This window comes from Megalobrama amblycephala, linkage group LG24 (genome assembly GCF_018812025.1).
Source record: "Megalobrama amblycephala isolate DHTTF-2021 linkage group LG24, ASM1881202v1, whole genome shotgun sequence".
Lineage (NCBI taxonomy): Eukaryota > Metazoa > Chordata > Actinopteri > Cypriniformes > Xenocyprididae > Megalobrama > Megalobrama amblycephala.
Genome location: NC_063067.1, coordinates 630,680 through 649,692, shown reverse-complemented (window position 1 = coordinate 649,692; position 19,013 = coordinate 630,680). Strand labels below are relative to the sequence as shown.

Here is a 19,013-nt window from a genome sequence, read left to right as displayed (position 1 = left end):
CTCCAAAACTGTAGCAAGGAGAGTCAAAAAGTAGGTATCATTTGATGGAACACTTTTGAAAATTTTAGAAAACATAAATTACATTACATTTGGACATTTTCATGTTGAGAAAACTGCTGATAAAAGACAAAAAATATATATTATTTTTTTTATAATTTTTCTTTTTTTTTTCTTAATTTGACATGGAATAACTCAGGAAGGCAATAAGATCAGAGAAAAAAAATCTTCTGGCGATGCTCTCCTACATGTAAGCTGCATCTGGTTTAAATTTTGTAGTGATAGCATAAAGTATAGTTGAATAAATTGTTATTCATTTTTTCGCAGCCAGGTGGCACCCACGGTAAACTCCGGTTTAGAGGCACCTCTCAGCACTCATTAGGAGTTTTTCAAAATGGTTAGATGCATTAAAAAGATGAGATTCTAAGCTTTAAGATGATACCTATTTTGTGTTATTCCATGTTGGAAAATGAACATGGATGGTTCAGGGAACATTGGATATACACTGCATCCCGGAAAGATGAGAGACATGTTTTTAGCCAAGTATGTTAAATCATTGCTTGAGTAATATCTTGTGATCAACACAATATATTATGGTGATCTTGGGTTCATTTCAATAGTGAGAATCTGCTGTACCGGCTGTGCTGTTTTTGTTGTAAACGCATATAATCTCAGACTCATTAGAGGGTGAAAACAATGCAACAGAAGCATGTTGGAGGCTTGATATGAACGTGTAAAGTCTCTGGTTTTGTATGCAAAAAGAATTTTTGTGCTACTTATATGGGTTCAGTTTTTATTGGCTCTTAAAGAGAGACACGGAAATGGGAGCGCCATCCGGTCTTAAAGGGTTAAAGATGTCATTGATGCAGCCATAAACAGTCCAACTGAGGAAGGAGGGTGGGGGCTCTGGAGGAAGACGAGGGACCGGCAAAGAGCAGGAAATAAGAGACAATGCTGGCGATGATGGTGGGAGGAGCCAGTCAGGACGATGGCCCACTGCGGAGTCGACGGAGGGAGGAGCCATGGTGGAGACATGGTTCACGATAGCTGGGCATGACTGACAGAGATGAAGCCGATGGTAGTGGAGTCCTAGGCGTAGACGGAGAGCAGATGGGTCCTGGAGGCCAAAGCGGAGCTGCAGCCACGAGCGTCCAAGGTGGAGCCAGGGTGCCTGAGGAATGAGGCAGAGCCACTGGGACCAAGGTGGATCCGGAGGGAAGGTGGAGCCAGACGGAGCCGAAGGGGTGTAGAGATGGAGCACAGCAGACGGATTGGAAGTCTGTGGCACAGGCAGGGCAATGTCTCACCAAGGTGGAGCCGGAGGGATGAGGGAGGCTGGTGGAACCGCAAGGACGATGGACTTTGGTGGAGCCGAGGGAGGGAGGAGCCAAGTCAGAGCTGATGGCTTGATGGTTGATGGACTGAGGTGGAGTGATGGGATCAGAAGCTGGAGGCGGAGCCGGGGCGATGCTGGAGAACTGAGGGCTTGAGATGAATCCACATGATGGAGTGGCATCAGAAGAGGTGCCATAGGACTGAAGTGAACCAGCAGAGGCAGGGCTGATGGACTGGCTGAATTTGAAAGAGGAGGCGGGAAGGGAACTCAGGAGACTTTGTGCCGGACGGGACCAGCAGGGGCCTAGTAGATGAAGGGGAAACATCGTCTTCCAAATAACTTTGGAAAACAATTTGCAGAGGCCAGCTGGAGCTCATCCTCAGTGGTGGGAGTGTGGACGGAGTCTTCCTCCATCTCCTCGAACTCCACGAGGACAGACAATGTCGCTGGCTCACTCACCTGGTCAGACGGACAGTGGGGCTTGGGCTCCGGGGCGATGGCTGGCTCAGCCCTCTTGTCTGGCACTGGCTCGTGCAGGCTCAGGCGTTTCGTCACTAAAGGCCGGGACACACCAAGCTGACGTCAAAGAACTAGCGGCGACGAAAGCTGACTGTGTTATCGCCTCTCGTCAGCTGCATCTCGGCCAAAAGCTGTGCTTGAACACACCAAAATGACTAAAGGCGACTGTCAACTGTGTGTTCTGTGCCTGCATGTAAGTACATATCTGTCTGTATCGAATGTTCAGGTAAGATGACAAAAAATTATGACAGCCTTTTGTCTGTACCATCTTGACTTCTCTCACCGGCAGTGATTCTACATGCTGAATTGGCCCAAAAACTCCCGACAGAGTCTGACTAGAGCCAACGGTGTGGAACACACTGAAAAAACTAAGCCGAACGGCACTCAAAAATGGCCCGACATTGTCCGACCGTTGGCTTGGTGTGTCCCAGGCTGGTTGGCTGGCAAAACCCAGCCCAAATACTCCCACAGGCTTCTCTGTTCAGAGAGTTATCATACACGCACACATTACTGGACAAAGAACTAAGGAGAACTCAAGGTTTAAATTACAGTGAGTTAATTGGAAGAACAGAAACAGGTGTGGGATAATTAGCTAATGATCAGGAACACAGGCAAACAGAGTAGAACCAAACCATACTGAACGTAACAGAGGATACATGTTACTCTTGGCAACTAGCCTAAGTTTTAACTAGCCTTTTTTATATTTTATTTCAAGTAACAGTGTTTTTTTATGGTTTTAGTTGACAATAACAAAACCCGTTCTGCTTTTTAGCCAGACAAAAAAAAAAATTTAGTAATAAAGAGACAACACTCACATTCTGATGATTTTGCATGTTACTGAAAACCGCTCCTGGTTTCCTGGTTAGATTGTGTATTTTATCACTACCATCCTGAGGAAAAATGGCACACATTCAAATTCTGTCCAGAAGATTAAGATTATTCATCCCTGTGGCTATTGTCTGCATCAAAAAATAACAAATATGTAAATGAAAACACATTAAAAAACAAAATTTAAATGTGATACTGATATAAATGGAGATAAACATGCAATTCAAATGTGAGAGACACAGAAGGAAATAAACATGCAGGGAGTATGAGAATAATATCATTAATAATATTCAATATAATCAATGATATTCATTATACAATTACTCAAAAAAATCAACCAAAAATATACTTGTGCTCTTTCATACCTCAGCAGACTTCTTCAAGTCTCATCGAAGAAACAGCTTTATCTTAGATGTTTCTTCTGAGAGTCAGTCTCTTCTCTTTCATCTCCCTGTTTAGGAGATTCACAACCATTAAACACACACTAACACATTCACACACACACCTTTGCCATCTAAACAGGGACTCTTACTTGACAATATTTATTTTTTGACACCCTAAAAATGAGGAAATCCCCAAAATGGAGTAAAAATTTACACCATATTTATCGAGTTGATTAAGAATTGCAAACATTTCTAAAATGCTTTTATTCATTATTCCAAATGCAAATGAGGTGTTATCTAATTAAAAATGCACAAATCTGCATACATTTCCAGAATATAAACCTGAACATTGGATAAAGACAGATTCATAATTCTTGTCTGATTTTTATTTTTTACATATTACAGGTTTTTACAGAGGGGATTCTGGATTTCTCTTTTTATCTCCCTATAAATCAGAAAATACTGTCAACAGACAGAAAACAAATACATTTCATGTTTTTATGTGTACTATAAACCAGGTGAATGATGAAAACACCTTCAAAATATAGATGTGAATAAAACTGTACAGTTTGGTGTGTGTTAATCTGCTGAAGTGGAGATTTTTGGCTCAAACTCACGGCCTTTAAAGAGATCTACTGTAATTGAAATCTACATGTGCAAACAGATAAAGTGCAATGGAATAAACACTTAAATGTGTATGTTTTCTTTCCATTAGTTTGAAAGAAGACATGTTAAAGAAGCAAAATAGAGCAAAACCTAAAAAAAATAAACCACAGAAGGGAGTTTTTCCCTCCAGGAAAACCAGAGCTGGGAGGAGCAGGAGGAGAGATGATCCTGATATCAGTCTGTCCTAAACAAACACAAACACACAATCGCACAGACATCACTACATCGACAGGTAAGAAACAGAGTTTAATCGTTGTTTTAACTTCACACTGATTATTATAGGATTGATTTAGCTGTTATTTTTTCCATTATAGAGCAAATGAATCAGATTTCTGTCTTTCCCTCAGAAATGGAGAGAATGACATCTGGGTAGTTGACAAATAGGCAATAAAAATGTTTTTTTTTGTAAAACACCGTTTTAGAAGAAAAAAATACATATATTTTTGTAGTGCAAAGTCTGATGTTTGAGAAAATATAGCCCTATTCGGACAGGACTAGTTTCACAGGGGGACGTTAGAGAAATTTCTGTTTCACAGACGTACTTTGAGATTTTAATCCCGTCCGAATCTGCCATGTCTGTCTTTTTCTCACACGACCTCTGTAAAAATTCCAGAGCAAATTACCTACTGTTTTTCGTCAAACTCGGCGGTCCTCAGAGAAATCTAATCCCGTCCGAATGCGAATGTCTGTGATTTCCGAAAATGTTTTTTCCAAAACGCTTTTTCTTGTGTGTTTTGGTCAACGTGAACTACCGTACAATCTCTCGCTATCGCGCCGGTATTCAAGTTTCTGCTTTTTGCGCACCCATAATGGATGTAGATGTGTTTGGTACACTGCGAAGAAATAAAAAAAATAAATCAACAAGAAGAGCCAAATCACGTAAACTGTTAAGACTGGCTACTGTAATATCAGTTTCAGGTAAGATTACTTTCATTTCTGCACTTAATTACATAACGTGTAAATTATATAAATTAAAACTTTTTATTCCAGTGGGTTTATTATAAGAACCCAGTTCTATTAAATCATGATGATAAATGTATGTTTAGTTTTTTCACACTACAATTTTTATAAAATGTTTACAAAACACTAAATGTGTTAGGACGTTTTACTTTATATTTCAAAGTGCATTCTGAACACGTGATCTTCTGAAATGCCCACATTTAAAACACAGACACTCCTACCTCGGTAATAAACACGGAGATGTTAGTCCCGTCCGAATCCGTACATAAAATCACAGACGTAGGTTGATAAGAATTGTTACTCAAACGTCGTTTGGAAAACTAGGCTTATGAGGGTCACTAACTTTATCAATTCTTTCACTGTTTGTTTTTAACATTTTTACTGAACTGTAACGGTAATGCGTCCTATGGTGTGACATAGCAAAAATTAAGAAAAAAAAAATTATTAATAATATACAAATAGCATGAGAGAGCTTTATCTTCATTGTTAGACACTTATTTTCATATGGTGCTATTATTTAATATGATATTATGAAAAACATAATTTTTTTCCCCATGACTTGTTGGACATTTTAATAAATACAAAATAAAACTTTCAAAACTGCTGAAAATGATCATTTTAAGATGAGTGATGATTATACCTGCCCTACTGTACAACTCAACTGTTCTTTTAAGATATTTTTGAGATAAAAACAAATCTGCGGTTGTCACACCAAAGGACAAAAATAGCAGTTATTGCATTAAAAAGAGTGAGGGGTATTACATGAAAGTATTTTTATTTGACCTTGAATGTGTCGAGGAAGAAAGAAAATTTAATTTTGATACAAACAATATCACCAATAAATCAACAAAATGAAATGTGACTCCTCGACAGAGCAAATATCTTTGAATCTTTTTTTAATGTAATAAATTTGTTTGTTAAAGAAGAAATAACATTTAATTTTGTTACATCATCAACCATGTCAATGACATATTTTTAAGTATATGGCTGCTCCTTTTAAGGCATAATTTTGATATTTTTTTTACTTTGCGTCGTTCTCTAGGATCTTTTCCCTTCTGTTCATTTTCTCCTTATACTTCCGTGTCCTCTCCCTCTCACTCATTTCTCTCCCTCAATTCTCTCTCTCAAAAACAAAGTAGTATCACATTTTATGCTTATTTTCATGACACAGTACAAGTTTTCTGCAAAACACCAGAACATTTTTTTATACAATGTAATTATTGATGATCAAAAAAAGAATAAAAAAAGGAGTCGAACAATCTTATTTAATTATTTAAAATGCTTTTCCTCTGGTGTGACAGTACAGGCGTCAGTTCATGGCCTTGCTATTCGTAGCTAACCTGATCATTATCAGTTAGCAAGACACATTTGCATAATTTTCCATAATTATGTAGTTTAACATACATTTTTTATTAAAAAATATAATTTAGGGGTGTCACTCCAAAGGACAACAAACCTTAACACTTTTACAGTGGTTCCCAAAAAGTTCAATATTTGAGCAATTCTGAGACAGAAACTAATCATGTGCACATGTCATGGGCTTCACAAGGGGCTTCAGGAACATGACCCTGAATGGGGTCCTTCAAATAATTAAAGATGTATGTGGAATTGCCCGATTTAATATCATTGACAAAATGTATCAAGATCGTATGCTTTTAGAAATATATGGAGGAAAAAAAGGATTGCCATTGTAAATTTATGCCGGAGATATTTATTAACATTTTTATGCTTTTCTTTTTAATTTATAAAAGTTGTAATTTATTGAAACAGTCACACCATAGGACAATTTTGAGATTTGGCTCAAAAAAAAAAAAAAAAGCAGTATTTTTAGCAACAGGTCCATGTAAAACAAAGAAATGTTTAAGCATTTACTGCATTTTAATTTATGACAATACTAATTATATTCATTTTTGTCATGTGTGACAGTGAAAATGCCACGTCACGTGAACAACCCATTTTCCTCTCTTCTGCTCACAGGTGAGTGAGTGTTTAGTTCTGCTGCTCATCGTGTTAGTTCTGTGCTGAAAGTGAGGGATTCCTCAAAATAAAGATTACTGGAGCATGTTTTACAAGAAAATACTATTTCAGTCTTTCTGCTTCAAAATTTCATGTTTAATTCAATGTTTTATTAGCTATTTCTTTTTAATTAATTTACTTGCAATTTCGGAGTTAAATTGTTCAATCCTACCCCATTTTTAATATAATAATAATAGAATGATTGTTATTTTATGGCTCTATAGGCCAGTTTAGCACTGCGATCGGCTGGTTTTCATGCCTTCAGTCATCAGAGCAAGAGAAAGTTGTGTGAGACGGACACATCGGAGATTGAACATTGTGTTTATGTAATTATGGCTTGGGGCAAAATAACCAATATAATAAAAATGCCCCCAAAAAAACCCTGCTATTTCCTGAATATCATAGCAATTGCAAAGTTATTTACATTTTGAGACACTTTTGTCTTTTTTTGCTCTATTTCACCAATGAAAACAGTCCCACACAAAGCCACCGTTGTGCATCTCTGAGCAACAGCAGTTTTGTTACTGAATGAATCAGTGGTTTTGAACGAATTGAGTGAGTCAATGATTCAGTTGCTTGATTCACTCGTGAATCACATTGGCTAAATGAATGACTGACTCGTTAAGACAGTGATTTGCTGCCACCTACTGGTGGTTTTAGTTTCATGTTTAAAAGTATTTTATTTTTCACATCATTTCATATTTTTTATATTCAAAATGTTATATTTAAAACATTTCAATCTATGATTCTGAGTGTCATTTGTCACATGGTTTTGAGTGTTTCTAATTACCTGTGCTTATAAAGAGTTGCCTCTAACTCCACAAGTGTATTGTGCCTGATGAAGACCCGATGGTCAAAACATTTATTAATAAATGATTTTGGAGCTGTAAACTCTTCATACTTGTATGATGGACGCACCTGAGCCCAATTAGGGTTTGTGATGTGCACACCTTTTTAAGTTAGAAATTATGAAGATTAGTTAATACATACATGCTCCTACAAAATCTAAGCGTACAGCCCTGGTAAATTATATTCAAATGGTTTTGATTGCTAAAAACACATCAGTGTGAATGTGATGCTGATGATCACAAATAAAAAGAGTCCACTTTCAAGCTCGAGTCAATACAAAGAGTTGTTTCTGAAAAGAGTTTCTTCATTGTGAACTCTGAAATGCAACCAAGATGCATTTATATTTAATTTACATTATTATATTATTTTTATATAATAAATTAAATTTAAAATGTCTCACAAAATCCTGCAGGAAACACTGAACATGCAAACCATCATTCAACACACTTTAACAATCACTTACTCAAGCGTCTGCAGTTTGAGCTCTTGAAATAGTGTGGATGCGAGTCTTGATCTGTGTGAATGTGTCTCTTCTCAGCTGTGGTCAGTTTGTCTGCAGGAGCTCTGCGTCAGTATCACGTTGTGAATCAGAACCTGCGCTGGACTGAAGCTCAGAGATACTGCAGAGAGAAATACACAGATCTGGTCACAATCAACAACATGCAAGATCAGAATGACATAGAGCAGGTCATAAAGAGAGGGAAGCCTGGTGAAAACCGTGGCTGGATTGGGCTGAGGAGCACTGACACATGGATATGGTCTCTGGATGACTCCACGTTCTACACGGCAAACGAGTCTCAGTACAGGAACTGGGAACCAGGACAACCACAAGGAGATGGAGACTGTGCTTTTATGAAAACTCAAGGAAAATGGCATGATATAACCTGTAGTACCTCAATGCGTTTCATCTGCTATAACGGTGAGTTCAGATCACAACACACAGAAATGTGCTAAAAGACCATGAGTATTTTCATGTCCAACAATAATAAAACATTGTTAGAGTTGAACGATGAACCATAATTGCAATAGTGGATTTGTCTTTTTGTCCTTAGTAAATGAGAGTAGAAAGAACAAGGATATTATCTTGTTATCTAAGATTTAAACTCAATATTAGATAAATGTCTTTCTCTTTTAAAGCCAGTAAAGGATTCGTCCCTGTACAGGACCTGAAGAATTGGACTGAAGCTCAGAGATACTGTAGAGACAAACACACAGATCTGGCCAGTGTGAGGAATGAGAGTGAGAATAATCAGATTATGCAACTAACTTCACCTAATGATACCTGGATCGGTCTGCACAGACTCTGGGTTTGGTCAGATAACAGCACCTCCACATTCACACACTGGAAACCTGGTGAACCTGATATCAAAGAGAACAGACATGATATCTGCACCTCGATTGATACACAGCATAAGGATGGATGGATAGATGATCCTTGTACAAATCTTTATCACTTTATGTGTTATGACGGTAAGCAGACACTCACACACACAATCATCTGAACAAATGCTAGTCTACATGTGAAACAACAGAAACTCTGATCACTGAACGAGTGCAGTATAACTTTAACTCAACACTGATCACCTAGTGGAGAGTTCACCTAAAACTGAAAATTAATTTACTCACCCTCATGATCCAAACCCCCAAGACTTGTGTCACATGATGCAAAATGTTCTCATATGTGATGCACACACAAGCTTTTGTGTTTACCAAATGTGATGTGCTCTATTTGGGTCAATCATTGTTTAGTATGTAATAATCAAAACCACTTGATTCATATGGATTTGTTTTATGATGCCTTTATGAACTTTTTGGATCTTTTAAGCAGAGCTGTAAAGAGTACCTGGAAACCGAAGTAAAAATAGAGATACCTTGTGACTAGAGATAAATGACTCCATTACAAGTTACAAGTCACCAATTTCAATACCACAAAATCCCCTTTATAAAACTCAGTCAGCAGAAGATTGTGTGTACATGCATCTCCACCCCGTCTCTTCCCCCGAAATAAACATATATGGAGCTTAAGACACCTAGTTTTACTGTGCATAACCTCACCTGCATATCATTTCCATAGGCATATTCCAGTCTATGTGATATCATGTTTAAGGGTACATTAGGAAAATATCAGACTATAAATGCCATTTGAGTCGTGAGATTACACTGCAAAAACCATTCAGTATTCTATTTATATATCAAAATATCCATAAAAGACATTTAAAATACTTTTCAGAGAGTTATTCTCATTTACTTCCACTGGCCAAATAGTTTTTTTTAACAAATTAAATCATTTAAACGTAAAGTGCCACAGGAATAGTGTTCAAAGCAGCACATCCACTACAAATACAGGTGCTGGTCATATAATTAGAATATCATCAAAAAGTTGATTTATTTCACTAATTCCATTCAAAAAGTGAAACTTGTATATTATATTCATTCATTACACACAGACTGATATATTTCAAATGTTTATTTCTTTTAATTTTGATGATTATAACTGACAACTAAGGAAAATCTCAAATTCAGTATCTCAGAAAATTAGAATATTGTGAAAAGGTTCAATATTGAAGACACCTGGTGCCACACTCTAATCAGCTAATTAACTCAAAACACCTGCAAAGGCCTTTAAATGGTCTCTCAGTCTAGTTCTGTAGGCTACACAATCATGGGGAAGACTGCTGACTTGACAGTCGTCCAAAAGACGACCATTGACACCTTGCACAAGGAGGGCAAGACACAAAAGGTCATTGCAAAAGAGGCTGGCTGTTCACAGAGCTCTGTGTCCAAGCACATTAACAGAGAGGCGAAGGGAAGGAAAAGATGTGGTAGAAAAAGTGTACAAGCAATAGGGATAACCGCACCCTGGAGAGGATTGTGAAACAAAACCCATTCAAAAATGTGGGGGAGATTCACAAAGAGTGGACTGCAGCTGGAGTCAGTGCTTCAAGAGCCACCACGCACAGACGTATGCAAGACATGGGTTTCAGCTGTTGCATTCCTTGTGTCAAGCCACTCTTGAACAACAGACAGCGTCAGAAGCGTCTAAAGACAAAAAGGACTGGACTGCTGCTGAGTGGTCCAAAGTTATGTTCTCTGATGAAAGTAAATTTTGCATTTCCTTTGGAAATCAGGGTCCCAGAGTCTGGAGGAAGAGAGGAGAGGCACACAATCCACGTTGCTTGAGGTCCAGTGTAAAGTTTCCACAGTCAGTGATGGTTTGGGGTGCCATGTCATCTGCTGGTGTTGGTCCACTGTGTTTTCTGAGGTCCAAGGTCAACGCAGCCGTATACCAGGAAGTTTTAGAGCACTTCATGCTTCCTTCTGCTGACCAACTTTATGGAGATGCAGATTTCATTTTCCAACAGGACTTGGCACCTGCACACAGTGCCAAAGCTACCAGTACCTGGTTTAAGGACCATGGTATCCCTGTTCTTAATTGGCCAGCAAGCTCGCCTGACCTTAACCCCATAGGAAATCTATGGGATATTGTGAAGAGGAAGATGCGATATGCCAGACCCAACAATGCAGAAGAGCTGAAGGCCACTATCAGAGCAACCTGGGCTCTCATAACACCTGAGCAGTGCCACAGACTGATCGACTCCATGCCACGCCGCATTGCTGCAGTAATTCAGGCAACAGGAGCCCCAACTAAGTATTGAGTGCTGTACATGCTCATACTTTTCATGTTCATACTTTTCAGTTGGCCAAGATTTCTAAAAGTCCTTTCTTTGTATTGGTCTTAAGTAATATTCTAATTTTCTGAGAGACTGAATTTGGGATTTTCCTTAGTTGTCAGTTATAATCATCAAAATTAAAAGAAATAAACATTTGAAATATATCAGTCTGTGTGTAATGAATGAATATAATGTACAAGTTTCACTTTTTGAATGGAATTAGTGAAATAAATCAACTTTTTGATGATATTCTAATGATATGACCAGCACCTGTATTTCTAAACTCATATAATTTTTAAACTTCTGGACATTGACCATGTATTTTGAGGGCTTAACTCCATTAACCCTCTGGAGTCTGAGGCTGATTTGGGGCCTGGAGAAGTTTTGACATGCCCTGACATTTGTGCTTTTTTCAGTTGTTCATAAACATATTAATGACACAAGTGTCATTACACTGTATTCAGCACAAACTAGGCTACCATAATATGTGTGCATGTGTTGTCTCTGAATTTGCCTGTGAATAGCGCTGGCTCCGTGGGCGTGGCCGCATTAGTGGGTAATGAGCTGAATCACGGACTTCTGACATGGCTCTCTTTTCATACAGATTACATAAACACAGAATGTTTGTTTTCGATTTGACTTGCACGATTTAAAACCTGACATTTCAACGTTTTGTTAGACATAAGTATGAATTTTTTGTGATTAGTATTCACTAAGTTACACTTCATTTTCTGAGAACTATCAGATTGGACTTCGTTCAGAGGGAGATGAGAGATCATGCATCATGTTAGTTTTCTTTATTTTACAAAAAGCACAACATTTTGTTTTTACTCTGAGTGTATACAAATAAAAGAAGATATTCTATAGTTTCAATTGATGTATTACTTATGTCTCTATGACAAAAAATGACAGAGTATTTTAAGTCTGTTTTGCTGCAATGTGAAAAAAAACCTGCAAAACGCGCCGGCGCGTTTTTAGACCTCAGAGTGTTAATCAAGGTTTGAGAGTGGAATATTTAATCTAAAATTTCAGGTTTCTTGATCTGTTTGTGTTCCAGATAAACTGGTTCTGATCAGACAGAATCTGACGTGGACAGGAGCTCTGAACTACTGCAGAAACAATGACATGGACCTGGTGTCGGTGTTCTCGGAGGACGTCCAGCGTCGAGTGGAGAACGTGACCGCGAGCGCCTCCTCCCCTCACGTGTGGCTGGGTCTCCGTCACTCCTGTGTGGTCGGCCTCTGGTTCTGGGTGAACGGTCAGACCCTGTGCTATGAGCAGTGGGCTGCGGGTTACGGCACCGGTGAGGAAGACTGCAGTACGACAGTGAGATCCGGAGCCATTCGGACCGGAGACCAGCGCTGGGTCAGCCTTCCTGAAACTGACACAAACAACTTCATCTGCATCAAGTGAGAGAGAGACTGACCAATGAAGATTCAGTCAAGCTGTCTGGAGTCAAATTATCTTCATTTCAAGTCTATATAACCTTCACTTTTCTGAGATTAATTCATGTGGTGATGGGTACAAACATTTACTGTGTTTTCTACATTTTGTTTTACTATATTTTTTTGCACTAAGCATATATTCCGCAGATATTTCGACTGTCAAATATGTGCAAGTGGATGTGTTTCTCTGTTCAAACACCTTCATAAGGATCGCATTAGTTAAGCTATGAGCGTGTTAGGCACCGCCATGTTAGTTTGCGCCGCTGTTCAGAGAATCGGATCTGTCGGATTTAAAACACACAAATTCATTCACTTCTCCCGAAATACATGAGAGTAAGTGAGCCGGTGAACTGGGAGAAGAATATGAATATGGCAGCTGATCACATGATGCACTGAATGTTCTAATCACACCGTGTGATCGTATGCATCAAAGGGTTAATATAATTTATAGCGACTCAGAAGTGTGTTAGTTTTGCCCGAGCATCACTTGAGCACAGATGATACTTGTTCTGAATGAAATTTAGACATTTTTAAGTGTCTGAATACTTTCTGAAGCTGCTGTACTTCCTTTCTATGAACAATATCCTGCATCAACTACACATTAATATGGGGTTTATAATTATCTGAATATCTGTCTACATATAAACATATGCTTCTGTACTGGATTTGTGTGGGTTTGTGATTTATACTCATTTGTAATGAAATAAAGCTTTGGAAGAAATTTAATTTGACATTGATGTCTTTTGTCTGTGAATCTGATGTGTTTTATCTTTCTCACATTGAAAATATGATTTTTTTTGTGTTTTTTTACCCATGCAAAAATCATATGACAATTTTTTTAATACAGTTAAGCACATTTAGTGTCTATATATTGTAATATTAAGATAACTGTTATGCAAAAAAGTTGTCGAGTAGTCCACAATAATAAATATAAATTATGGTAGAATTTGTTGTATTTTACAGTGAAAATCAACAGGAACATTTTCATGAATATTCAGTTTTTATAGGGTTGAGAATCTTGAAAACAACTTCATTAATGGTATAAAACACATCTTTTTTATTTTGTCTTTTTTCCTGAGTTTTAAACACAAATGTGTCCAACGGTTTATTATCCAAATAAGTGTTTGAGAATCAAATGAAGGTTTCCCTCTAATAAAGGAAGGTCACAGCACATTTTTACGGTTTCCTGTGGCGTGTTTTGGCGCGTTCTCCCGCCGCATTACGTCAACATCATCAGTACAACGTCCACGAGGCGCGCGTCTGGAAATGTGAGCGTGATCTAGAAATATCTGCTCTTCATGAAATCAGAGGAACACGTCTCGTTGCCCACACTTCCTGAAGATCTCACTTTCAAATAAATCTGCCCACTAAAGTCTGATTCAAAAACACACAGGGGAAATTAAAATGTCTATATTAAACTTTGTTATTATTAAAATTCCTATCGGTGTCATGAAACAAGCTAAATTTACATAATAAAGGTCATGAGCGTTCATCTCCGTCTGTGGCTGCACACACACACACACACACACACACACACACACACACACACACACACACACATGAGAAAACCCTAACAGAATTTTTTCTGAATTTTTAGAATTAAAAAACTATTTACTTCATTTTTCTAGTTTCTTAGTTTTTATATACATTTATATATAATATAATTTCACAGAAAACATTCTGCATTTTTAAATAAAAAAGCTGAATTTACTTTAATTCATATCATGTTACTGTTGTTTTTATATACATTTCTTTTTATAAATCCTATAGCACTAACCCTAACAGAAACTTTCCAAACTTTTACACTGAAAAAAGAGAAATATTTACTTTTTTAGACAGTTTTTCCTGTTGTTTATTAAAAATACTACATCCTGTCAGGTTTATACAATAAAAAAAAAAATTCTACAAAGATTCTTTTACATTTATATATATTTATAAATACTATAATCCTACAAGAAAACCTTTTACAATTAAAAAAAAACCTTATTTACTTTATTTTTATATAGTTTTTTGTACGTTTATATATTGAATAAACATTATAACCCTGACAATCATAGAAAACTTTGATAATTTTTTACATTTTTTTAACTGGACTGTATCTTTATGCTGTTTTTACAAACAAAGTCATCTCCAAAAGAAGGTTTTGAGAGGTTTAGATCACTACTTAATATGGTTAAGTAGGTACAAAAACACAACTCATGTGTCCCATTTCAAAGCCAGTGGTGACGCTTACCGCTACACAAATAGATCTTTATAGCGGCTCAGTTATATTCATTAAATCACGCAGCGTCTCGCCTGACGGCCCCCGCGCACTTCTGATTGGTTCAGCATGTTGGGAAGTTTGTTTAAATGCTGTCAGTGTGTTTGAGGAGATCCATAGAGAAACTTCAGCTCACAATCGTCTGTTTCACTACATTCACGGGTTCAATCACAGGTAAGACTGAATCACCTGATTTACTCTGATTTAACTGCAACTGAAGATGCGTCCTTAATTGTGTTCATTGTTCGTACAGTGACTTTAAGAATGAAGATCGCTTTGCTGGTTTTGTGTCTTCTGGTCTTCGGACATGCTCTGTCCTGTAAGTGACATTTTAGTTTTTCTAAATTATATGTGCTTTTTAAAGTCTAATATCAGAAATATTTCATCTTCAGTTCACAAACAAAAATTCTCAATATTGTAATGTGAAAAATACTTTTCATTGTTATGCAAAAAAAAACTATAAATTATGGTAAAATGTATTGTACTCTACACTAAAAATCATAGTTTCTGAACATAAATATTAACTTTTTCCGCTCACAGTAAAGAGAATTTAGGGGTAATAATCTTGAAAACAATGTCATTAAAAATGATGAAACAAATATCTTGACAGATATTTCTGTGTGAGATTCAGCCCAATGGACTATACGCACGGAGCGTTCTTTATAACTTCCGCATTAATATAATCCAGCTGGAAAACGTCCGGTGAGAGTCATGTGCTGGTGTGTTGAGCATCAGTAATACTTAGTTTATCATCAGAATATAGTCACTTAAATAGTCAGGCACAGCATTAATTTACTTATTCAAACGTAAGACGGCATAAAAATAAATAAATAAAGACGTTCCTCAGTGTTCCTCCTCGACTAAATTCAGTTCGACCATCAGTTTTCACACTTTTATGTGAAAAAAGCTTCAAAAATGGAATATTTATTGTGCACTTTAGTTAGATTAACTGAATAAATGTGTGTTTTCACAAGTGTGCTGAAATCATTGACTGACAGCTGCTGTGATTATAAAGAGAGAGCGGCGCTCGCTTTCTGTCATTCATTCACAAGAAAAGTTATTGTTTTTCAGGAGATTTTCTGAGTATTTCATACTTCACATTGACAAAATGTGTTTTTAAACCTAGTGATTTTATAATGTTTAATATTTAGTCAAAAGCGAAGTGAAAAACGATTAGAGGAAATGGCTGATAAATGCTACTTTGCCGCCACCTGCTGGTTAAAGTGGTAATTATTCTCTTTTTTATTTTTAAATAAGTGTTTTCTATCAAATGTTGAATTTCCTACATTTTTAAACGTTCGGTTTTACAACGGGGACAATCTCAGAAGGATGAACAAATAATGTTTGTGGTCATCACATTAAAAATAACATTTGAAGTGCTGAAGTGTGTCTAATTACAGATACAGCGTTTTTAAACGCTCCCAATAGCTTCGTCTTTATTGCAATCAATAAAACTGGTTTATTGGCAAATTAGGTAAATGTGATAACTGCATTAAAATATGAACACAACATTATAAAGTCAACCATTGATGGTTTTGTGTCGATGTACAGCGAGTACAGAATGAACAGCTGACAGTTCACCGGAAATGCCCGAGCTGACTTAACCACAACCAGGAAGTAACCGTGCATATAGTCCATTGCTTGATGTTGTATATATACGACACATACATATTCTACTGTTATATTATTAGAATTTGAGGGGAAAATCAGAAAATGTTGCTAAATAAACTATTTTTCCCATGATACAACTAATTAGATGCAGCGACGGAGAGTAGTGCGATCAGAGAACTCAGAAGATGACGGGGTACGAAACACACACACACACACACACACACACACACTGTGTAATCTAAATGGATGGAAATGTATATATGCAATTCAAATATTATTAATTCAAATCATAAATTTATATATTTTTTTAGTGTAGATTTGAATCAAATTATCGCACAAATCTGAGTTTCTGATGGTTTTCAGAGCGACTCCGAGGGAAACAGCAACGAAAAGAAGAAAGCAGAGGATGAAGAAGATGGAGGAGATGAGGAAGAGGAAGGAGATGGAGATGAGGAAGGAGATGGAGGAGATGAGGAAGAGGAAGGAGATGGAGATGAGGAAGAGGAAGAGGAAGGAGGAGATGGAGGTGAAGAAGAGGATGGAGGAGATGAGGATGAAGAAGAGGATGGAGGAGATGAGGATGAAGAGGAAGGAGAAAACGGAGATGAGGAAGGAGAAAATGGAGAGGGGGAAGAAGGAGTGAAAGATGAGGAAGAGGAGGGAAACACAGAAAATGAGGAAAATAAAGAGGAGGAAGAGGGAGATGGAGTGAGCGAGGACGAAGTACAAAAGAAAGGAGAAAACGAGGAAGAGGACGGCAGTGAGGAAGGAGATAGTGATGAAAGTGACGGTGGTGAGAGTGAAGACGGGACCAATGGAGACGAAGAACCAGCGACAGGGAAGATTTCAGACGTCAGTCATTCGTGTGATAATTTCATACAGGAATATTCTGGCTTATTTTCATCTGAACGTCTGTCGTGTGTCGATTCAGCTGAAAATAACTGAAATATTACTGTAGAAATATTACAATAACACTGACATCACAATCGAATTCCTCTCTCCCACAGGATATGACATCATGATGGGCGGAGCTCTCACAGGAAGACATCATGAGCACAGTCACTGTGAAGAAGATCATGATCGCTGATCCTGGAGTCAAAGAAGAAAATGACTGCAATTTCATATTTAACTTGCATGTAAATATAGACTGTATGAAATAATTTATACTCACCTCATGAATCTGAAGGAAACGGATGAATCAGATCATTAACATGGAAATAACTAAAAGTGTAAATAAACTAACGCTTTACATGCTATTTTAAAGGTCATTATTACCATGAATAAATTGAAATTGTAATTTAGTATTCGTTTTCACTTTGTCATTGTGTTTTTTTTTTTCCTTTTAGTAACGTATATACCGTTTTAACAGACCTTCAGGGAATATTAATTTGAAGATATATTTACGATCTTTACAATGGCACACACTGTATAATGGTGTAATATCACATACAATTTTCAAAACTCACAACTTTCCGAACTGTTTTATTGAGATTTTGTCTAATAAAAGCAGCTGAACAATTGTCGTGTTGTTAAAATCAATTAACGGAAGTGAGCTTGTCCCTCACACACTCGTTTTCATTCATGACAGATATTAAACATGACACTACAGTACTATTTTAACGGCTAATTCATAATTAAATGTTTTTTAAAATCAAAATATCACAAATTTAATTCGCCATGAATAATGTCTCTTACCTCAGAAACTCGCATCTCTTCGCGCGCTCATCACACTGGCGCGAAAGTGTTTGCGCATGCGTCTTGTGCGCTAGTTCAAACTTTATTATTATTATTATAATTATTAAAATAAAACGTTTCATCAATACAGCCCTGGTTTTGAGTTCGTTTTTAAATACGCTGAGATTACTTTACCAATTTAGGCCTACAGCTAGAACTTTTTCATAGTTATTTCTTCGAGGAAGTTGTAGTTATGTTTGAAAAATGAATAAAAATAGTATTTGAAGCGCGTCCCCTCAAAAAACATCAGTTACCCTGACTGAGGCCTATATTGTATTAACGGCTATGATGACGTTTATTTACAGTATAAAACACATTCTCACAATTCATTGTTCTTAATTCAAAATATCACCAATTTAAAATTAAATTAGACATGCTTTTGACTAAATAAAAGTCAATAATTTAATTTGTCATGAAGCAAACGTGTTTTGGTTTTACCAGGGTTTTATGGTTTACCTCAGAAACTCTTTGCGCGCGACGTGTTTGCGCATGCGTGACTGCTCTGGTTTTGTGTTCATTATAAAATATGTCGAGACTGCTTTAAGAATTTATAATTAAACTATAACTTATTTCAAAGTTGCAGTTTGGTCTGTATGTTTTGGTAAAAACCCTCAAACTGCCTGTTAGTTACCGTAGAGGCACATGAATTTGAAGATGATGTAGATGTGTTTGAAAAAACGAATAAAACTGGTATTTAAGAGAGGAAAAACATTTTTATTGAAATGCACTATAAATCCC

At 37.0% G+C, this 19,013-nt stretch overlaps 1 protein-coding gene and 1 long non-coding RNA gene across 2 annotated transcripts; one reads left to right on the top strand and one right to left on the bottom strand.

Moving 5' to 3' along the window:
* The first annotated feature begins 3,045 nt into the window (after nt 1-3,045).
* Nucleotides 3,046-14,206, top strand: LOC125260183 (macrophage mannose receptor 1-like). The gene is made up of 5 exons (XM_048178421.1): nt 3,046-3,961; nt 6,616-6,666; nt 8,093-8,473; nt 8,692-9,024; nt 12,283-14,206. The coding sequence occupies exons 1-5, from the start codon at nt 3,892-3,894 to the stop codon at nt 12,636-12,638; spliced, it is 1,191 nt and encodes a 396-aa protein (XP_048034378.1). The 5' UTR covers nt 3,046-3,891; the 3' UTR covers nt 12,639-14,206.
* LOC125260185 lies at nt 6,677-18,230 on the bottom strand. The gene is made up of 4 exons (XR_007182986.1): nt 17,521-18,230; nt 12,357-12,606; nt 8,018-8,174; nt 6,677-7,870 (listed from the first exon to the last, which is right to left on the bottom strand). It is a non-coding gene; the product is annotated as an uncharacterized LOC125260185 (long non-coding RNA).
* Nucleotides 18,231-19,013: the final 783 nt, after the last annotated feature.

Coding starts and splice junctions, on each gene's coding strand:
- LOC125260183 (XM_048178421.1), top strand. CDS start 3,892: ATGATCCTGATATCAGTCTGTCCTAAACAAACACAAACACACAATCGC. Junction 8,474..8,691: donor GCGTTTCATCTGCTATAACG/GTGAGTTCAGAT, acceptor TCTCTTTTAAAG/CCAGTAAAGGATTCGTCCCT. Junction 9,025..12,282: donor TCACTTTATGTGTTATGACG/GTAAGCAGACAC, acceptor TTTGTGTTCCAG/ATAAACTGGTTCTGATCAGA.